General features: G+C 38.7%; 2 protein-coding genes and 1 long non-coding RNA gene across 3 annotated transcripts; 1 reads left to right on the top strand and 2 right to left on the bottom strand.

Moving 5' to 3' along the window:
• Positions 1-401: 401 nt before the first annotated feature.
• LOC127801999 (uncharacterized) lies at positions 402-16,896 on the top strand. The gene is made up of 3 exons (XR_008023246.1): positions 402-494; positions 13,802-13,975; positions 16,533-16,896. It is a non-coding gene; the product is annotated as an uncharacterized LOC127801999 (long non-coding RNA).
• LOC127801993 (subtilisin-like protease SBT1.3) lies at positions 10,214-12,919 on the bottom strand. The gene has a single exon (XM_052337592.1). The coding sequence runs from the start codon at positions 12,822-12,824 to the stop codon at positions 10,497-10,499; it is 2,328 nt and encodes a 775-aa protein (XP_052193552.1). The 5' UTR covers positions 12,825-12,919; the 3' UTR covers positions 10,214-10,496.
• Positions 16,897-17,044: 148 nt separating the features above from the next.
• Positions 17,045-19,350, bottom strand: LOC127794378 (3-ketoacyl-CoA synthase 5-like). Its single transcript, XM_052325409.1, has 2 exons — positions 18,358-19,350; positions 17,045-17,557 (listed from the first exon to the last, which is right to left on the bottom strand). The coding sequence occupies exons 1-2, from the start codon at positions 19,348-19,350 to the stop codon at positions 17,078-17,080; spliced, it is 1,473 nt and encodes a 490-aa protein (XP_052181369.1). The 3' UTR covers positions 17,045-17,077.
• Between the last annotated feature and the right edge of the window lie 4,307 nt (positions 19,351-23,657).

The following is a 23,657-nucleotide window of genomic DNA, read 5'->3' as shown; positions in this document are numbered from 1 at the left end:
TAAGCTTTTGCATCAATATATTGACGTTGGCCATATCTACCGAGGACTATTACCTTGTTAGTCAATTTTTGTGTGAATTGGTTCAACTAAAAAGATGACTTAAAATAATGAATGATGATATAATGTCAAAAGGTTGACGAAATTTATTTATTTTTATAAGAATTCATCAAGAGTTGTTATGTTTAAAGTGAATTATCTGAGGTAATTTTTTGTTACAAGACGTGATGAATTAAATCAAGTTAACTCAATTTACGATATATAACTTTACTATAGTAAATCAAATAAAGAATATAAGATACATTTTTTAAAAAATATAATTAATTAAATTATTAAAATGCAAATTAAATAAATCCAACAATAAATTTAAAAGAATCATAAAAATTCTGAATGCTCGGGTTGACTGCAGAACGAAAGATTGGGGGTCGGTGTGAAGAGCGGGAGAGAGGATTACGGGAGCTGTTGTCGCCGAAAGAAATTTTCCTCTGGATCTTCCGGTGAGTAGAGTTGGACAATTCATCAATTATGGTGTGGATTTTATAAGAAAATTCGCATCTACGGGTTCTGATATACATATCTCCGTAAGCTATTGTGTTAATTTACAGTTTTGTCTTACGAGAGAAGATTGAGACTGGTTTGCCCTAATTTTGTTTCCATTCTTAAATTAAAGAACAAGACATAGTATTGATGAAATTTTGTATATGGTGCAAGCGTTTGTGTTGGCATGGCTTATTGCTTCTTTTGTTCTTTGGATTGTGCGTTTGGCAATTCAAATTACGAGGCGTGGATTTTTGAGATATTCAATCGCCAGTTTGAAAAATGAAAATTTTGAATTCCATGCTTTGGAGATTGCCTTCCTGGTGGTGTATCCAAGCAATTCGAAATTACCCACACTTATCACGAATACTTTGCAGCATGTGATTGATTTGGGGCACAATGATGTGGTGCATAGCCCACAAATGTGATGGTCTTTGAACATACTTGAGCAACGGTTTGGGTTTCTTATAATACTTTCTTCTGCGCTTATGCTGCTCTTGTTATTTTCTCCTGTCCTATTTCTGTTTCTGTTTCTTTTGCTGTCATGGCAAGATAAAAGATAGAAATGTTGGCCAAGAAACAAGGACTGGGTTGCCAGTGGTAGAAGCCATCTTATTGGATTGTCTATTCACCTCCCAAAAAACTAAAAGGTGCTTTCTCAGAGATCAATTCATGGTGTAAGAGGGTGGAGATGGAAAGCAAACTACGTACACACTTCAGAAGTATACCAGTGCTCAATGAGGTTTCTCTAAAATGCTGTATATATATTTTGTGATTTACTTTTTGATACCTTCTTAGACTAGACAGGAAATGAGGCTATTGATGGAGAATGGGATTTATTTGTAAACTCCTAGACATTTGGGCTGTGCTTATTCTTTGATCAGGCAATATTGTGTCATAACCTTAGGAGCAATAGAAGGGCAATATTGTAATAGGATTATAATAGTTTGTTAGGAGATATTTGCAATTTGTTAGGAGCACATGGTTGCTGTTATGATTCAGTTAGTAGTCAAACTTGCCCATAAAAGGGCTACTGAAGAGGAGGGGATTAGGTTGAATGATATTGAATTTCTCTGATTTCTCTCGTATCTCTCTCTAAACTCCCTCTCATGATCCCTCTGCTCTCCCTCTCTTGCTGTTCTCCGTATTCCTCCCCCATTTCTTGCTGCTTTTTCCTCCCTATCCGTCTAATTCTTCCTCTGATTTCTCTCAAATTCCTATCAAGACCCTAGGCAACCCATAGGTCCATGACAAATTGTTATCTTTTAGACCTTGCTGGATTAAGAGTTGACAAGCCAAACTGCCCAAACGACAACTGAAATTATTGATAAGCATCTGCAGTATATTCTGGTTGAGCAACATATAGTGTTATCTCTATCCAGTACTTTCCTATTCTTTCATCGTGTCAAATGTTACACAAATGGTGCTTTCCAGGTTGAGGTAGTTTCCTTATTTTTCATTGGTGGCTTCCATTGCTTCCCCTAGTTCTAATTTGTTTTTGGTTTATGTGGGACAAAAAACTCATTTATCAATACTTATTTCAAGTTGTCATATGTAATTGAAAAGATGCTCTGCTGGTCAAGGTAATTGCAATATTTTCAATGGGTCTAAATAGCCCTTCAGCTTTTGTAGAATGGAAACTCATGTAGTTTAAGAACTTTGTGCCAAAAAGGTCTAATTCTTGAACGTTGTTTAATTCTTAATTTTTTGTTATCTTTATTGGAAATTGTTTTATTTATTTTTTCTGAATTGTCTTCCTTGGTTTATGCTCGAGGCTTTCATATAGTGAAGTTTTTTTATTGAATGCAAGACTTGGCATCCCTTACATTAGGATTTGCGATGCTTGATGACACGGATTTTTGGGTTCTTTTTCAATTTCATGCTTTATATGTAGGATTTTTTTTGTGCTTTACCCTTGCGTATTTTATGTATACTGTTTATGCTATCTATTTTTATCTGCCTGGATACATGTTGTCTTTTTCGTTTATCTATGGGGTGAACATCAAGTTCTCTAAATCCATTCCTCCTCTTCCACCACATTCTCTTCTTCATCTTTGTGTGGTTCATCTTCCTCATCCATATGGCCGTCATCTTCCTCCTCCTCCTCCTACTTGCCTTTATATTTTGCCTTTTCTTCTGCCCATTTATTTGTGGCATGAAGCAAATATACTCTTGGTTTGAAATCAAAGCAAAGACCAAATTTGATGTACATGGTTGTGTAATCCTTTGGACTAATTTCTTCACTTCAGATTGCAGTTTTTTTTATATATATCTTAATTTTATCATATGTTTTTAAGGCAATTTATTTATTATTTTCCTTTTTCTTCATAATGGCAAATGGGATGGAAATGATGCTTTCTGAGTGGAGATAATTTATTGTTTTTCATTTGTGGCTCTCTTTCTTTCCCATAGTTCCACTTCACTCGTAGCTTTTGTTGGACAAAAACTCAATTGATCGATAGTTATTTGGTGTTGCCTCGTATGGGATTGGAAGGTGAGCTACTTGTCAAGGTAATACCCGTATTTTCAATGTGTCCAACTAGCTCTTCAGCTTTTGTAGCAAGGAAACTCATGCAACTTTACAACTTCATGCCAAAAAGATCTAATTCTTGAACTGTTCATATCTTGGATCATTTACTTTTCACACTTTTTTAATTTTTTCACTACTTTTTATTTTTTTCCTGTATTGTCCTTGTTAGTGCTGGGTTCAGGCTTTCATATAGTGAAGCTTTGTCCTTGATACAAGATTTTACTCCTTACATTACGCCTCCCAATGCTTGATGACATAGATTTCTAGGTTCTGTTGCCCCCCAAGGTGATTGTCACAGATGACCCATTAACTTCAATTTGATTGCATTTTTTAATTTCTGTGTAGTTCGGTGTGTGAACTCTACCATTGTTATTTGGGTGTTAGCTGTTTAGGGCAACGATCGGCCAGGTGGAAGGAAGAATATAATTTGTTAGGATCGTACCAGGTGTGGGCCACCTCTGACAGGGGAATATCCCCTCCAAAAAGCCCATATATGTCCGCGTCCCTCCATCGTGAGGGGCATGCATGAGAATATCATAATTCTGTTTTCCTTCACTCGCTTTCTCTCACTTCCTCTCTCTCTCTAATTCCTTCTTCTTCCTCGTTTTCTCTTCATTACCTACTTGATTTCTCTCTACGACTCCATCGGAACGAAGCAACTTCTAATTACAAGGGCGGGGTCGTGACAACTTGGTATCAGAGCTGAGATTCTCGGCCAAAGCTCGGTGACTTAGAACAATGGCGGAAGGGACTCACATGAAAGACATGGAGACGCGGCTCCAGCAGCTGGGAGTGACAGTGACCGAAATCCAGAATAGAATGGATAGGACGGAGTTTGAGGCTAACAGGAACCATGAAGCAGTGATCGCCATGGACCGAAGGGTGGAAGACTCTATGGAGGGGCTTGAAAGGATATTAGAAGGGTCGATCGCACGAGTGCGAGAAGAGCTGGGAGCTCAAATCCAGTAGTTCATGGTGATGTTTACCCAGCAAAACAAGGTCAGGTTAGCTCCAGATTTTCCACATAGAGAAGAGAATGAATCTCTCCTGCAAAGGGTTATGATTAACTCGGAAGAAGGAGGTCAGGAAGAGTTAGAAAGGATAGGAGGGAGAGGAGGAGAAGAGCAGAACCACCATCCTCTAGGATTTCCTATGCCTCGAATGGAAATTCTAGTATTCGAGGGGATTCATCCTCGGTGGTGGCTGAGGAAGTGTAAGAGACTGTTCGAATGGTATAACGTACCCAGAATGCAGAGGGTGAGCTTAGCCGCTGCATACTTCAATGAGGTGGTAGACGCATGATTCCAAGGGTGTTTGAGTTTAAGAAGAGAATACACTTGGGAGGAATTCTCTGAGAAGTTATGTGAACGCTTTGGGGAGAGAAGTGTGACGGACACCATCGAAGAATTCAATAAGCTACGTCAGACTGGGAGCGTGGGATCCTATCTCAAGAAGTTCGAGGAGCTTCGATCGTATATGGTTAGTCATAACCATCACCTCTCAGAAGCTTACTTCGTATCAAGCTTCATGAGTGGACTGAGTGAGGAACTCAGACCAATGGTTAAAATGATGAAGCCGCAGACAGTCGAACAAGCTTCAGAAAGTGCTCGCCTACAAGAAATGATGGTGGAGGCCTTGATCAAGAAGCAAAGACAACTGCTAAGAGGAGCCAACACTGGGACAACTGGTATGGGGACGAAGGGGTACACCCGTGACGCTAACAGAGGAAAGCCAATTACGGGTACGAGCTCCATTCCCTATGGGGAGCAGCTACGAGAACAAAGAAGGATGGCTGGCTTATGCATTAGGTGCGGGGATAGATATCACCCGGGCCATCAGTGCAAGAGACATATCTTATTGTTGGAAGGAGAGGAAGAGGGGGAGCAGGACGAAGCCAAAGAAGAGAGTGTGGAAGAGGGTAAAGAAGAGGACAATGGAGAGATCTCCATACACGCCTTAACGGGGGTGGCCAACAACAAGATCATCAAGGTAGGAGGCTAAGTTAAGGACTGTAACCTCATGATCTTAATTGATAGCGGAAGCGCTCATAGCTTCCTCGATGAAAGCACGGTTGAGAAGTTGAAATGCCCTCTTACGGGAACCACCCCCCCTGAGCGTGACAGTTGCTAACGGCCAGAGGGTGTTGAGTAATTTTACCTACAAAGGTTTCTGCTGGGAGATGTAGGGGGAGAAGTTTGAGACAGACCTGAGGTTGCTTCAACTGAGAGGGTGCTATGTGGTCTTGGGAGTGGACTGGATGAAGGGGGTGAGCCCCATCAGCTTCGATTTCAATAGGATGGAGGTGTCATTTGAAAAGGATGGTAGGAGGATGACGTTGACCCAGAAGAACGAGATGGGGGTTTGTAAAATGATATCAGGGAGGAGGCCGCAAAGAGTGTTAAAGAGCAAGTGAAGTCAGATAGCTCACCTCTTCTCAGTGGTAGCAGCCGAAGGGGATCACACAAAGGCCGTGATACAAGGGGAGATGGGATTGACAGTAAGCACACTCCAAGGAATGCAAAACTAGGTATGCCATTCGGATGCCCTTAATAAACTGTTGGTGGATTACAAGGATCTCTTTAGGGAACCAAAAACCTTACCCCCTACCCGAATGTTCGACTATAACATTAATCTCAAACCAGGTGCCAAACCCATCAATATTAGAGCATACCGATACCCTCCCAACCAAAAGAACAAAATTGAAAAATTGGTGAGAACCATGCTTGAACAATCCCTCATTAGACCCAGCCAAAGCCCATTTGCTTCTCCCGTCCTCCTAGTCAAAAAGCTGGATGGAACATGGAGATTTTGTGTCGACTACCGGCAACTAAATGCCATGACTATTAAAGACAAATTTCCCATACCCTTAGTGGAGGACCTACTAGACGAACTTAACCATGCCAAATTCTTTTCTAAGCTGGATCTAAGGGCATGATACCATCAAATTAGGATGAAGACTGAAGATATACCAAAAACAGCCTTTAAAACCCACCATGGCCATTTTGAGTTCCTAGTGATGCCCTTCGGACTCACAAATGCCCCAGCAACCTTTCAATCCCTCATGAACAGAATTTTTGAACCTTACCTCCGCAAGTTTATATTGGTTTTCTTTGATGACATACTTGTTTATAGCCCTACATTCGACCAATACCTAGCCCACCTCAAAATCACCCTTGAAATCCTGAGAACCCACCATCTTTTTATTAAGGAGTCCAAATGTACTTTTGCCCAAAGGCAGGTGGAATATCTCGGGCATCTCATATCAGATGGCAAGGTCAGTACCGATCCCAGGAAGGTGGAAGCAATGTTGTCTTGGCCGAGGCCCACATCCCTGAAGGCCTTAAGGGGATTCCTAGGGCTGACTGGATATTATTGTAGGTTTGTGCAAAACTACGGAATTATCAGCAAGCCACTAACCAATTTACTGAAGAAGGGAGGATTCAATTGGGGGCGAGAAGCAGAGGAAGCATTCGAGAACCTTAAGGGGGCTATGAGCAGAGTACTGGTGTTGGGCCTCCCAGATTTTGACAAGCCATTCACTCTAGAAACGGATGCTAGTGGAACCGGGGTAGGGGCAGTGCTGGCTCAAAAGGGAAGACCCCTAGCCTTCCTGAGCCAAGTGTTGAGTCCAAAACACTTAGGACTCAGCATCCATGAAAAGGAACTTCTGGCTGTACTCATGGCGGTAGACCGTTGGAGGCACTACTTGGAGGGCAACAAGTTCATCATAAAAACGGACCACGAGAGCTTAAAATTCCTACTGCAACAAAAGCTCCAAACACAGCTACAGAAGAAGGGAATGACCAAAGTAATGGGTCTGGATTACAGAATTCAATACCGGAAGGGAAAAGAAAACAGGGTAGCTGATGCCATGAGGCGAGAGACTTAGCAGCCATAACCACCTTGGTGCCCGAATGGTATCAAGAAGTGATTGACAGCTACGAAGGAGACAGCAAAGTTAAGTCAGTGGTAGAAAAACTGATGATGGGAACCCAGGAGGTAGAGGGCTACACCCTGAGGTTTCGCGGGAGGATTGTGATGGGACAAAATCCGAGGATCAAGGAAAGGATCTTTCAAGCACTACACGAGTCCTCGCTGGGAGGGCATTCGAGAGAACAGAACACATACCTCCGGGTCAAGCAAGTGTTCCAGTGGCCAAAAATGAAGGCGAAGATTAAAGAGCTGGTGCGAAGGTACGACACATGTAAGAGATGAAAGTCGGAGACAGTGGCCTACCCGGGATTACTACAGCCTCTGCCCATCCCAGAGCAGGCTTGGTCTAGCGTCTCGATGGACTTCGTGGAAGGGCTTCCCCGATCGGAAGGTAGGGATAGCATCTTGGTGGTGGTGGATCGGTTGACAAAATTTGCCCATTTCATTGGACTGACCCACCCTTACATGGCTCATGATGTTGCCAGAGTTTTCTTAGACAGGGTGATCAAACTACACGAGGCCCCCAAAACTATAATCTTCGACAGGGACAAGATTTTTACCAGCTTAATGTGGCAAGAACTAATGAAGTCTCTAGGAACAAAGATAAATCTATCCACAGCATACCACCCTCAATCCGACGGACAGACCGAGAGGGTGAACCAAAGCCTCGAAACATACTTGAGGTGTGTTTGCCAGCTACAGTCTAAAGAATGGCATATGTGGTTGTCCCTAGCTCAATGGTGGTATAACACCAGCCCCCATTCGTCGATTAAGATGTCGCCTTTTGAGGCCTTATTTGGATACGAGCCACCGCTTCTACCAGCGGTAGGAGGGGGTTCTAATGTGGCCTAGATTGAGGAGTATCTACAGAGGAGAAGAGAGATAACCCGACAACTGAAGCAGGGGTTAGCCTCGGCCCAAAATCGCATGAAGCAGAACGCTGACCGGAAGAGGAGCGAGAGAGGGTTCGAAGCAGGGGAACAAGTGTACCTCAGATTGAGGTATAACCACCTAAAGTCGATTTCCCGAGGAAAGATCACTAAGCTTAGTCCCAAGTACTATGGACCCTTCCCTATTGAGGCTAAAATAGGGAAGGTCGCTTACCGGTTGAAGCTTCCCCCAGAGTCGCAAGTTCACCTTGTCTTCCATGTTTCACTTCTAAAGAAGTCAGTAGGACACATTGAAAATACGGGCCTACCAGTGAAAAGAGAGAGAGAATTTGCTACTGATTTGGTGCCAGGAACAGGGCCCATTGAAGGAGTTAAAAGAGTAACTGCAAGAGGTGCTAGACAATGGTTTTACTTTTATCAGATTTAGTGTATCACCTTGGGGGGCAGCAGAACCTCTTGCAGTTACTCTTTTAACTCCTTCAATGGGCCCTGTTCCTGGCACCAAATCAGTAGCAAATTCTCTCTCTTTTCACTGGTAGGCCTGGCATCCTTTGGAAAGACATTTGAAAACTCACATACTTTTGGGATATCATTAACAACAATATGTCATGACCAATCTCTTTCATGATGGCCTAGTAAACTTTGCAACCCTTCCTCGCTAGTCGTTTAGCGCACACAACAGAAATAACATGTGGGGGAGAATGTCTTCCACTACCCTTTAAAAAAAATTAGGTATCCTAGGAATTTGGAACACTACCTTTGTAGCCATGTCTCCTAACAAAAACGGCCGAAATAAAAGAATGGCTAGCACCAGAATCAATAGAACATAGCATATACAGATAAAACAATAGGCCTCAGCATCCTGATGGGTGGCTCATACATCCTCGCCTGTGCCTTGAGCTTTTTGTCTCCTTTATTTTTTAAATTTTTTGTCACTAGTTTACTTCCCTGAGCTGTCTTGGTCATCTTCTGGTGCTAGAAATTTTGTTGCTTTTGTTTAACTGGGAAATTCATAATTTTATGTTTCTGATAGCCACAAGTAGAGCATGTACGTATCACCCAAAGACATTCTTCTTCAGAATGATAATTCTCACACCTGTAGCACCATAGTTTGCCCACACTGCCAACCTTTTGATTCCTAAACTTCTTAGCTTGGCTTTCTGAACATTGTCCACTTTAAATTTCTCTTGGCGTTAGCCTCTTATTTCAATTGTTGTCAATTGAACCCTGACTTTGAATAATGCTTTTTTCAACTAGTAATGTCTGACTCAAAATTTTTGTTTTAAGTCTCAAGTTCAAATATTGCTTTGATTTGAGAGTTTAATCCCTCCCTAAGCCTTGGAGCCTGTTTGGTCCAGTATCAAGTATGAAGCAAATTTTAAAAGCTTTTCAAATTCAGCATCATATTCTCCCACGAATTCTATACCTTGAAATAACTTACTGAACACCCTTCCTTTTGCCTAGCTCCATCTTTTGTATACTTGTTCCTAAGATAGCCGCCAGTCATAACCAGTGTCATGTAACATGTTTGTGACATGGTTTATTTTGTCATTTTCGGCACACTTTAGTACCTTGAAGGCTTTCTCCATCTCTTGAATCCAACTTCCTGTCTAAGAAGGATTATAGAACCTTTAAAATATGGCGAATGGAGCTTCTTAAACTCCATAAATCCACAATAACGTTACTGGCAACTTGTAAGCTCCCAGTAGCATTTCTACTGTTCCTAGTCTGAGCCATCTCTAGCTATTCAATCAACCACAATTGTCTATATTAAAAAAAAGAAAGAAGAAAAGAAAGAAAACACTATTATCTCTGTATATTTTTGCAAGTCAAGAAATAATGCCAAGAGTACAACCTGAAGCTCATATATATGACTACCTATTTCCTAGCTCACTCACTGGGTACACTAAAATCTCTTTAAAATTCCTAGCACCAATATCACTTGTAACACGACGGAACCTCACTTAAAAGTGCTAGCTAAAAATAACTCTTGGGCTCATAAAATTTAATAATATACTCAAGATCTCCCCAATAAACCATTGATATAGGATTGGGTCGTGGCAATACTTATAACAATTTTTATATATCACTCACGGGAATCTTACTTAGGAATCCCCGGTAGACCTTTTCTCGTTGAAAGATAAGAGAATGAAAGGAAACAAAAGAACACCCCAAATAAAAAAATGGAAGGCTTATGTAACATAGGCACCATGCCGGCATTTGTTACCTGGGATTATAATAATCTCCTATTATTTTACTTGATTCCACTTGCCTGCATTATAGGAAGATGGGATGTTGATGAGAAAACTGAGGCAGAAATAAATTTATTAACCTTATTGTTTAAGTGGTAATTGATATACAAATTGATGATGAATCAGATTCTGACATTGAGGTTGCAGTTGTTGCTAGGAGTGTGATAAATGTGTTTTAGCAACTTCGAAGGGCTGAATTCAACAGAAAATGCAAAGAAGTTAATATGTAATCTACTTTTTCCTTAAAATGGGAGGATGCAGGCACTCCATGGAATAAAATTCACTAGTGTTGACTTCAATGGGATGTTTCGTTATTGTAGCACCACCCAGATTGATGCTGAAAATCTTCCAAATAAATTAGATTGGTGACAGCCATGTGATCACAACTGGGCTTCTTACCCTATGCAACCCATCTTTCCAAATCAAATATCCAAACTCAGGTTCCATCTGCCGGGATCTTGTTGTGAATGTGACCTTGTAAGAAAGTTTCTGGTGCTTACTGGTAAAATTCAGCACTGCTGGTTCAACCTTCACGAGAACACCTCTGAATGGGGAAACATTAACATGGTAGTTCGAAGCAGGAGGCCCAACATTCGTGACAGTTCTGTGAAGGGTCACAGCTGGGACGTTGGTGCTTTCGGGGAACAGGGCAGAGAGAGCTGGGTAGTTCAAGTCTCCTGGATTGGCAAGAGTGTGTCGGCAAGACCTGTTGGAGAACTTAGCAAAAACTTCCAGCTGGCTTGGAGTTAGATCTTGGGTACATAAGAATTCAAAGTAATCTTGTGGACCAATATCATAAATTAGACCAGGGTCGAGAGCTTTCAATGGTTGGATATGCCCTGCACCGTGGACATATGGGTTGGAAGGTGCACCATTTGCGGCATCTGACAGCGGGTTATTGGTGTTATCGTGGACATAAGCCGAGGTCATCAAGGCAGATTTTATTGCTGCTGGGCTCCAGTCCGGGTGTCTGGCCTTCAGCAATGCAGCAACCCCACTCACATGTGGACACGACATGGATGTTCCAGACAGTATGTTGAACTTCACTCTTCGGTGATCGGTTGGCAAACTTGATGGTCCTAGGAGACCTGGCCAAGCGGCAAGAATGTTCACTCCTGGTGCTACCACATCCGGCTTGAGAACCTCCAACGAGAGGAAGTTAGGTCCTCTAGATGAAAATGCTGCCACCACTGGAGATGGCCTTATGCCCAACCTAGTCCCCTGGAATGTTAGGCTTGCAGTTGCCTTGCGACTTGTTAGCGTGTAATGCTTGATTACTTTACCTGCTTTTTCTCCAACTGCGACTGCCGGAAGGAGGTGGCAGTCTGCAACTAGCTCCTCTCCATTGGCGGCAGTGTTCGCCAATATCATGCCTACTCCACCTGCATCTTTCACCACCTGCCCCTTCTGGACTCTCGGACTAATGCCTCGGTCACATATCACAATTTTTCCACTCACAATATGTGGATCCAGTGTTCCATCTAAACACAAGGAGCTTGGATCAAGGCTGCCGCTGGAATTACTTCCCATATAAACTAGTGGGTACTGCTTTCCTTCCGAAAGTTTCCTTCTGCCTTTGTAGAGTGAAACTCCAGTTATCCTTATGCCAGTCCCGAGCTTAACAGAAGAAGGAAATTCTCTATCCATTGTGCTAGCACCAACTGTGGTTATCCATGGTGACACATTGGCAAGGCTACTAGGGTCAGGACCCGCATTCCCAGCCGAACAAGAGATGAAAACTCCCATCTCCATTGCACCAAAAGCCGCTATCGACAGGCTGTCGCGATAGTAAGATGCTACGGCACCGCCTAAAGATATAGACAGGACATTGACGCCATCAGCAACCGCTTGATCAACTGCTGACAGAATGTCCGAGCTGAAACACCCACCTACCCAGCAAACTTTATAGGCTGCAACTCTTGCACCTGGGGCCATCCCGCGGGCTGTCCCATAAGCATAGCCCAAAAGATTTGCTCCGGCAACTGGAGAGCCTGCAACTGTTGCTGCAGTGTGAGTGCCATGCCCGTCTTGATCCCGCGGCGATTTATACTCTTCTTGCTCGTTAATTTTGCCCATAGCTGTTTCGTATCCCCGGTAGAACATTCGAGCACCCACAATCTTTCTACTACAGTGGCTTTTAGTGAATCCTCGGCCCGTCTCACAGGTTCCCTTCCAGTGAGCTGGGACTGGGGTCATGCCGGTATCGTTGAAACTTTGGCTCTCTGGCCATATACCAGTGTCAAGCACACCGACGACGACATCGTGATGGGCTAGCTTATCACTCCAGATGCTTGTGCTGTGTTCTGGCTCTAGCCCAAGGAACATGGGACTCCTCGTGGTGTGTAACTGGTATATAGTCTCGGGAAATATGGCCATTACGCCGTGCCTTCTCTCTAGTCTTCGAGCTTCTTCCTCGCTAAGCAAAGCAGCCACACCATGGAAAGCATTCTGGTAACTATAGATGACCCTTTCTCGGTCATCTTCCACTTCTTTTTCTGCTCTAGTTACCACTGATTTTACCATGGAGGAGTACCATTCAAGATGGCCAGAAAATGCCTTTGGCATTTTGGATTTATCCATTTGGACAATGTAAGTAGTCTCCTTTGCTGAACAGATGACCAGGTTGGTGAGAACAAGATAGCTTGAAAGTAAGAAAACCAGCCATTTGGGTGGAATTCCGGGCATTGTCTCGGTGAGAAAGAAAGAGGGTGCTTGAATGATGAAGAAGATAGAGTGACGAAGATGGTGGGGTGTTTGAGATTTAAAATATGAATGAAAAGGGGACCTCTGTTATCTGTCTTCTTGTGCACATAAATAATGAAGATGGCGGTGGTTGTTTCATGATCATGAATGCCAGTAAACAGTAAATGGGCGGACGGGGTGAGTGCCGTTGAAAGTTGATTGCATTAAATTCAAATTCACCCATTTAATTGTGTGTTATAAATGAGTTGCTTGAAAAGGATCAAAACGCAAATGATTAGTTTCATCAACAAAGCTATATATTAGGGTAATATTTGTTAAAATAAGTGAGATAATGTTATATTAAGATAAGATTGAAATATTTTTTGAATTAATATATAAAGTGATCAATATAACGTTGTGAAGTATTTTAAGATTTTTATCTGTTAGTTAATTTTTTTAAATGTATTAAAAAATATATACGTCATTCTTTTTAAGAATTGATAGATAAATTTAACAAATATAATAAAAAATATTTTTGTCTAAAAATTTTTTTATATCTCATTTTGTTTGAATTATATTTTAGTTAACAAACATATTTTAATTGAGTCTCACTTTTTAATTTAATTCAATATCCATTTAAACCCATTTCTTAACTCGTTAACCTGCTTTATTCTTTAACCAATTAATGAAAATTCATCGAATTAATTGATATGAGCAGACTCAATATCATCATATTAACCAGCCGCCACTATAACAAATCTTGTGTTTAATTCCACGGTGGCTTGGCTACGTAAATGTTAAATTGTTAATTATTTTTATTGAAGATATATCGTTCTTAATATCATCATATTACATGTCAAGTTTAAGAAGTTTTTATCAAGTTTAGTTTGGTCACCTTTTCAATCTTTTGTCACAGACTTTCTTAATTTTATGTTCTTAATGTTTATGATGATACATGGGTTTCCATTCTATGGGATAAGTGCTAGATCAGATCTCTGAGTGGGCAATGGAAGTTCCCATAAATGCCAATGAACTGTTCGTAGCTACCAATTGCCATATATCTCTGCGTGGTCCCCTGAATCACAGGATATATGCACTCGACCTCTGATCACCGTCCGATTATCAACGAGAGAGGAGGGAAGCTTTTTTTGCAGGTACGACTTCGATGACTTTCCTATTCCTTCATTTCTTCGTTGCTTATTTGGAAAATGATTCATTTGTTTCATGGATATAGTATGCAGCTCCTTACATCAAATTAATTAGAGATGCATGTAAGTCCTCTGGTAAACCGAACCTGATAGAAAGAAAATCTCTCACTAAAATAGTTGTTTAAAATATAGATATGGACAAAGATGCAGAGACTCAATCTTCTTAATATAATTACTTATAAATTGTTAAGCTTTTAATGGAGATGGAAAAATGTATGTTTGTCACGCCTCAAAAATTAGTCATCTAAATATAGAGTTTATAAATATATGGTTAAATTTTGAATAACATAAAAAAATATGACAAACTATCCTTAACTTAAAAGCACATGTTATTTAGAAATGGGTCACTAATGAATTTATAATTAACTAACTAAACGAATTGGCTTACTAGCCCAAATGACCCAAGCTTGAGCTGAGGAAGGGTGGCTCATTTACTAATGTTATTTAAAAATTAAGCTCAATTTCATTTGTTTAGTTTGAACGAGTGCAAATTGAGCTGAGCTTCCAGTCACTCCTGAGTAGCTCTATTCATTGCAATTTTATTATAGTGCTTATCCAATTATCTAGAGTTATAGACCATACATATCTGCAGTTCATTATATAAAATATTTTTTATATTATACAAAATAAATATATATGCCAAAAATATACAAGAGAAATTGATGTGTGTTTAATTTTCTCATGTGTAATAATATTTGCCATAAACAGTGGGTTGGGGCATTGTGGGTTCGTCTGGCCGCTTTCTAAAATTAAAGTGTTGGCAAGCCGCCTGCCCTAAGAATAGGGCGATAGGCTCTGATTATGGCCATGAAATGAAATTTGCTTTCTTGCTGAGTCAACTGATTTGCTGGCTTACTATCCCCATTGCATGCAGTGTCGTCTCTTTCATATTTGTCATATTATGCACGAGGGATGAGGCTGGCTTGTATGTGGGGCTTATATATCTTTAATTCAACAAAAAAAAAAAAAAATGGTCTTTTTTACATAGTTTTTATATCGAATAATTAAAAGTATGGATGAGAACTAAAGTTGGACCCATAAAAACCACCAAGCTAGAGTGAAAAGAGCAACATAAAGGTCTGTATCCCTTCTATACACCTGACATTTTCCATAATATTAGGTGATACTTATCAACAATAGAACTTTATATTTTTTGTCAAAAATTATGAGACCGAAAGGGAGAGAATCCCAACAACAGTATTTTATAATATTAACTATAACAGATGGATGAGGCCCAGGGTGGGTAGGCGGAGTGTAGAACTACCTTACTAAATAGTGTAAAGGATTGGGTTCAATAAATATAACAATAAATGGGATGTTGTGGGGAAGGCAACTGCCTCTGAGTACCAGTCTGAGTCTCACATTTACTCCTTAAAATTGAGGTAGTTCAACCCCCCCGAGTAAAGTTATCAACTCTCCATCACTGCAAGCATTCAAAGCTGATGGTACGTGATGACCCTGACCACAGGGGTTGGCACATTTCTTAACAGCCTGCCACGAGCCCATATTAAATGTCACCCCATGTGGCCCTTTGTTCAACAAAATATCTTCTTATTATTATTTTTGGTGATGGTAACGGGTGTTAGATATATACATATTTTGTAACATAATATATTTATTATTAATTAATAAAGTTTTTTGAAGATTGGAAGTAACGTAGAATAAATATATTTTATTTAAAAAGAAGGTATATTTTTATCTTCTTAACGAGTCCTATAAAGAGGCTTGTTAGCATTATTTTTATTTTTTTATGTAAAAATATCATTGCTAACAATTTTATAATTATAAAATACTTTTCTTAAAAAAAAATTTACTGTCTTATATATTTATATTGAGATGACAAATTTTAAAATTTTAATATAAAATATCAAAGTTAAACCCTCAAATAGCATTTTCGTACAAATTGTGACTATTGGGAGAGGCGAGCAATTCCAATAAAATTTAATTATCGAATTAAATTCTAATTATTTTGATTTGGTTCTCGGTTTAGTTTTTTGAGTTTGTTCAAAATTGCACTTCGATTTTCCAATTAGAAATTGTAGCACGTGGTCCGAAAGGAATTTATTTAGAAATAATTGGACCTGTAAATTGGGCTTTCTTGGGCCTAAAGAGGGTGTGGAAAGGTATGGGCCTTGCCTCTTATTTAATGGTTGGGCTGTCTCTGTCTCGAACTCGGATTGCCCAATCGAAGAGAACCCACTGCCCACTTGGTGTTAAAACTCAAATCTATCTGTATCTCTTCGAATGTTTTCTAAATATCTTTTTAATGGAAATAGGAGTTTCTAAAAGTGTGCGTTGCATGCAGTAAAGAAGACCTCACGGTCCTCACCCAATTATATATTGAAAAAAAAAATTCAAATCACTCAAAATTAATAATATAATTGAATGTTCAAATAATATTTTTTTGGATAAATATATAAAAATAACTGAAATTTCTAAAGAAGGAAAGAGTAGAAATAAGAGGCATATTAATGCACTCTATTTGTTGTCTATTTTTGGGCAGGACTTGGTCGCCGTCAATTGCCGTTTTCCATTGTGGTGTCATATTCAACCAACTTCTTTCAGCAACGGCAACCCATCCTATCTTCAGAGTCTTAAACAACGATTTAACTAGCACATTACTGAGATTTAACATTTGATTACATATTTAACTGAGAAAAATATTGCTAAATTAATATAATCTTTATGGTAAAGTTCACCCAGTTTCCTCTAGTTTTGGATGAACATTTATATTCATTAATTTATATAAATTCCCTCTGTATAGAGAAGAACCCCTTTTAAGATCCCCATAGATTTTACTTTTCAGATCCCTATAGTTTTAGTTATTTGAACTATTAACTTCCCAAAGATGTTTCTATGGGAAAAAAAAAAAATACAAGAAAATCTTAAATAAATATTAAAAATAAACTATATAGAGATAGAGTTAACATGAAATTGACCCAACTGAAATTTAGCCGTTTTAAATAAATCTTTAATTTGGATAATATCAGTACAAAGTACGAAGCGTAGCTGGTAACCTATTTATGGCAGGGAAGGTAACCATCGTTATCAACAATTAACCAAGTTTGGATACATGTTAATTGTACCATCCCATGGGCCCTTATGGGCTTCCTCCGAAATGGGCCGAACACATTCCCAAACAAGGCTCGTGCACTTAGGCCCGCTTCCCATCCCGAGCTGCCAAACTCTGTCGCCTTTCTTCACTCTCTCCTTGGCCTCCATGTAGGCTAACTCGTACCACAGCGAAGACGAAGACTGGTTCCCAAACCGGTGCAGCGTCGCCATGGTCGCCTCCATCTCTCTCTCTCCCAGCTTCAGCCCTTTCCCTATTTCTCTGATCACCTGCCGACCGGAAGCCGGCAGGCAAAAATGCTGTACCGCCGACCGGAAATCCGGCATGTATATCTGCACGTTCTTGTTGATGAATCTCTTCCAGAACATGGAAACGACGTGCAGGATGATCTCCGACGGCGGCAGGATTGACGACCCCAGGGCGGCGATGTTTGATCGGAGGATTTCTCCCGCCACCTTGTAGGAACAAAATATATGAATTAACATAAATATATATATATATATATCTTTTATCTTAGAAAGGGGTAAACTCAATGCCAAGGGTTCACTGTTAATAGGGGGCGTCACGCCTAACAATATAAATATTATTTGAATACTTAATTATAATATTTTTTTACGACATTAATCATTAAAATACTATTTAAAATATTTGATAGGCCCTTATTATATGTTTCAACCATAAGCTTAGCCAGCTGTTTATAGAGATTGGTTATAATTAAACGAAGGCAATGTTATGAATGCATTACATGTATATTATTTTTATATAAAATATATTTATTTTATTTTTAAGACCTTTATTGACCATACGAGTAGGGTAATTTTAATTATTGACAATGGATGCATACAACTTATTAGTTGATAATTCAAAACATAATATATTTATTAATAGAATTATTTAAATGTTAAAAAATTAACAGTACTTAAATATTAAAATATATAATTAATGTATATTATCTCAAACAATAAACATTTAACATTGAAAAATGTTATTGGTACACTTGTATGTAGTTTAAGTGTACACTTTGGACTACACAAAAGTATATCAATGACAAAAAAATCTCTTATAAGGTGTATAGAGTCGCGTGAGACGCATGAAGACGAGGGGTATGTTGGTCATAATATCTCTTTATATAGTTCAAGATGTACAAAAATAATGTACTAATTAGTATTATTGTTTAACATTACCCTTGAACCGGCAATTAATGGAAACAATTTAATCAATAAATCCGAATTAATTTGGAACATCATCAACAAACCTGGAGTAAATCTTTCCTCAGGGCGACGCCGGTTATTCCATTGGAGTCTTCTTCCCGGAAAGCTGAATTGTAAGCCTTATCGTCGAAAGCTCGTTGTGATCTCAGAGTTTTCAAGAGCTTATATTTTGACGATCTTTTTGCTTCTTTCTTGTTCGTGACCAAAATGGCGGCGCTTCCCATTCGAAAGAGACAGTTCAGCACCAACATTGGCCGTTCTTTTCCGGCGTACCAGCCGGTGGACAAGATTTCGGTGCTCAGAATAACGGCGTAAGAGTTGTGGTGAACCTTCAAGAGGTTTTCCGCCATGTGAACGGCGAGGGCACTGGCGCTACAGCCCATCCCACTGATATTGAAACTCTTCAAATCATCTCTCATGGAGAATTCGTTCACAATCATGGCGGAAAGCGAAGGAACGGGGCAAAATCCGGTGCAGTTGAGGATCAGAATGTCGATATCTCGAGCTGAGAGTTTAGTCTTGGCGAGAAGATCTTGGAATACAGGGAAAAGCACCATCTGGGCTTCTTTGATGGCTTCGTGGTGGTGAGACACCGGCGGGATATAGTGTAAAGCCGGCGGGAGACTCGTTCTTTCGCCTTGGCCGGAAGAGGCAAGAATATTGGACATGAAAGATGAGCTATCTTCGTCGAGGAAGTCGAAGAGCCGGACGTGCTCGATGAAGGTGGAGAAGGGGACCCTGCAGAAATATGGCGGCTTGAGGCAGGAGAAGTCGACGAGGTAGATTGGTGGAGGTTTTGAGAAGTGGGATTTGAGGAAGAAGAACATGACGAAGACGATGATAATGAGGAAATGGAAGATGGGGTTTCGCCATTTTGGGGAGATGAAGAAGAAAGCTTCGGCAGAGAAGACGAGAAGGAAAATAGAGAAGGTAAAAAGGTCTAGCAGGGTTGAAAGAAGGCGTTCTCCCAAGAGAGTGATAATGGTTTTGGGCAGAGCGCCATGGCTGGACGAGGAGCTGGAACCTGCAGTCTCCATATGGTCAGAGAGAGAGAGAGAGATGCGGGCAGGTTGACACCAAACCAAAGAGGGCAAAGATTTATATGTTTTCAGAATTGAGAGAGAAACACAGAGAGAGAGAGAGAGAGAGAGAGAGAGAGACGATGAATATGAATGCCGGGGGCTGGTTTGTTTGCAGTTGGTAGATGCGAGTCAACCTGCAGCATGTTACAATAAAAGAAGAAAATCAGGCTAAAATTGATTACCCTTTCAAAGTTTGACTTTAGAACTTCGACACTTAATTTTTTTTTATAATTTTATTTTTTATTAAATTCTTTAGTTAAAAAAAACAAATTTATATACTTCAAAAAAACCATAATACCTCAATTAATTTTAAATAATTACACACAATTCTATTATAATAAATTCATTAAAAATAAAAATATCAAATTTATGCTTAGATGGAGGAAATTGGGACAAATTGATATTTTGAGAGAAAAATATGAAAAATGTAGCCATATGAAAATTATGTTATTTTTTTTATTTCTTCTAGATTTAACACCAATATATATATATATAGTTTATTTCTAAATTTATAAATATATTTCTTATGTTGTTTTTACGTAAATACTTTAGGAGCAGTAGCAAGAACGATTCATGACCTTACTGGTGCATTAGATATTATGTGTTATCATTTCTTTTTCACATATTTTATAAAGCTGTATTTTACAATATTTTTGGTGACTTATAACTAACTAATATTCTTCTACTCAAGAACGATTCGTGACCCTACTGGTGCATTAGATATTGTGTGTTATCATTTCTTTTTCACATACTTTATAGAGCTGTATTTTATGATATTTTTGATGACTTATAACTAACTAATATTTTTCTACTTTACTAAGTTGTATCGCTAACTTTCATTTAAACCGAGTTTTGACTCATGAATATGATACTAGCATTCTAAGTTATTGTTTGGGGGAGTAATTGAGTGTTTTCATGACATGATATACTTCGTGTGAATGTACCACTCCAACACTCACAGAGATTCCATGAATTGATGATTTATGCTTGCTTGAGTTCTCCTTTTTAAGTTTTACTAGATGAGTAATTGAGTGTTGGCTATAATATGAACATTCATGTTAAAAACCTTTTAAGTGATTACAGAGATTCGTTAATCGGGGGTAGATTCATCAATTAGTTGTTCTCTCGTACACTACGAATATTTTTTTATTTAAAATTGTACACACTTTTTAGTGTTGATAATGAAATTTTTATTTACTTAAAAAAATAGGTAATATTGAAACAAAAATTGCATGAGAGAAAGCAGACGGGTAAAGATGGCTTCCACCAACCAAATCGGCAAACCCTAGCGCTGGCAGCCTTGTTGATGGGAACAATTGATAGTTCTTTCATGGCTGGTGACACCCTTGATCAGTGACGGAGTCACGTTTTAGCCAGCTAGGCCTTGGCTAGACATGGCCAAAATTGAACCGGATCGGCGGTTCGAACCGGAATCGGACCGGCCGGAACCGGACCCGGAACCGGTCGAATCGGAACCGGACTGAACCGGCGAAATTCGGTCCAGTTCCGGGGAACCGGAACCGCCGGTTCCGCGGAACCGGACCGTTGGCCTTGGCCCCCCCCCCGGTGCTCCCCCCCGTGCCCCCCCCTCCCCCCGTGCTCCCCCCCCCCAACGGTCCAAAATTGGACCGTTGGCCCCCCTCCCCCCTCCTCCCCCCCCCCAACGGTCCAATTTAGCTGCCACCCCCAGCCAATTTTATTAATTTTTTTTTAAAATTTTATAATTCCTATCTATATATACCCCTCCCTCCCCCACTCATTTTTCACACTCTCTCTCTCTCTCTCTCTCAAGTCTCAAGCTATTATTCTCTCAATTTTGTCTCTCATTTAATATTTCAATTTCAATTTCTTCAATCTTCTCATTTTGTTATTTATCAATTTATTCAATTATATTGTTAATTATTTATTACTTGTTACTATATTATTTTATCATTATTATATATTTTTATTATCATACTTTTTTCAAAAAAATGGCAAGTGAAGGTAGAAATTTTGAAAATGTTGAAAATGTTGAGTTTGAAACTCAAAATTTTCAAACACAAGAGAGTGAAACTCAACAAAAGGGAGGTGGAAAAATTTCTACTTCTGATATTTTTAATATTCATTTCAAGAAAACACCAAAAGGAGATGGTAAATTTGATGTATCTTGTAATTATTGTAATCAGGTATACAAATTCAAGCAAGGAAGTGGATATGGTACTTTCGCCCGACATTTGCAAACAAAGCACCCGCTCAAGGTTGGATTGAGCCGCGATCAAACACAAATATCCGGGTTTGCTACCTCTTCAAACTCTCCTCAATTATTTCATTATAATGAAGCTAATTGTAGGTCTGGTTTAGCTGAAATGGTAGCAATTGATCATTTATCTTTTAGTTTTGGTGAAAAATTAGGTTTTACTCGATTTTGTCAAAACTTTGTTAATCCTAGTTTTAAATCAATTCTTAGAAATACTTTGAAAAGGAATTTGTTAAAATTGTTTAAAAACTCAAAAATTGAATTGATAACATATTTTCAAAACAATAATATTAATGTTTCTATTTGTAGTGATATTTGGAGTGATCATTGGCAAACTCATTCATATATGGGTATTACTTGTCATTGGGTTGATGAAAATTATGTTTTACAAAAAAGAATTCTTGCGTATCGATGTTTTGATGAAAGTCATAATGCTGAAAATATTTGTAGATTAATTCAACAAATTTTACAAGAATATAGATTAGTTAATAGAATTTTTTCAATTTCTTTTGATAATGCATCGGCTAATACTGCTTCTATTAATGAATTGAAAAGAATTTGCCAACCAAATTTTGGTGGAAGATTTTTTCATGTTAGATGTGCATGCCATGTTTTAAATTTATGTGTTCAAGATGGTATTAAGTCACTTAATTCTTATTTAGATCCAATTAGAAATGTTATTTCTTATATTTGGGTACACCCTCGAACTGCAAAAGCATGGGCACATTTTTGCACCTCCAATGGTCAAACCCCAAAACGTTTTTCAAAAGATGTCCCTACTCGTTGGAACTCAACTTTTAAATTACTTAATCAATCTTTTGAATATAAAGATTTATTGTGTTCTTTTGCAGCAAATTATATTCCACAATATCCTATTTTTCCAACTATGTGGAATGTTTGTAGTTCAATTTTGAATATTTTACGAATTTTTAATGATGCTACTCATACACTTAGTAGTGTTTATAAACCAACTTCACATCAATTTTTAATAGAAGCAATGAATGTGGCCGGTGTATTAATGGAAGGAATTAATGTTGAAGAAATTTGTCATGCTGTTTTAGAAATGAGAGAAAAATGGTTACGTTATTATCAATTTATTCCTGAAATTTTTCTTGTTACTATGGTATTTGATCCTAGGTGTAAATTTGATGGTTTAATTGAGTGTTTGTCTAACTATTATTCGTTGTTAGGATTAGAAAATAATGAAGAAATTGATGTGAATATTATAATTTCTAAGGTTAGAACTTTATGCAATCAATTATATGAAGCATATGTTATTGCTCCTAGTAGTGAAGAATCATTTCTATCCATGGCTTCGCATTCCTCTTCCTCCCAACCAATGAAATGGGGTCATAAATTTTTAGATCAAATGAGGAAAAAACCTAGATCGAGCTCACATTCGGAGCTCGAAACTTATCTAACCACAGTTTTTGAGTTTGGTGATGATACAAGTTTAAATTTTGAAATTTTGGAGTGGTGGAAAAGGCACAAGGAGACATTTCCAACTCTTGCAATTATTGCAAGTCAACTTCTTGCAGTTCCAGCTTCAACTGTAGCCGTTGAACAAACATTCAGTAGTGGAGGCAACATTTTGGACGAAAGAAGATCAAGATTGGCTCCAGAATCATTGGAAGCTCAAGTTTGCCTCGATGATTGGGAAAGAGCTAACATGCGACGTCAAGAAGAACTTATCCATTCATCATCATCTGACGAATGGGTTAATGATGGTTCAACAACGGCGACTTCCGACTCCAATAAAGATGCGTAGGATCCAAGTCCATATTTTATTTTTTTTCACATTTGTAAAAATTAATTACTTGTATTACATTTTTGTTGTAATTATTTTTTAATGAAATTAAGTCTAATTCTATTTTTTATTTTTTATTTTTCACATTTGTAAAAATTAATTACTTGTATTACATACTTGTTTAGTTGTTTTAATTATTTTTAATGAAATTATTACTTATATTTCTTCAATTTTTAGTAGTGTTTTTTTATTAAAAATATGGTTGAGAATATTTATATT

This window comes from Diospyros lotus, chromosome 1 (genome assembly GCF_014633365.1).
Source record: "Diospyros lotus cultivar Yz01 chromosome 1, ASM1463336v1, whole genome shotgun sequence".
Classification (NCBI taxonomy): domain Eukaryota; kingdom Viridiplantae; phylum Streptophyta; class Magnoliopsida; order Ericales; family Ebenaceae; genus Diospyros; species Diospyros lotus.
This window is presented reverse-complemented; position numbering and strand designations above follow the sequence as displayed.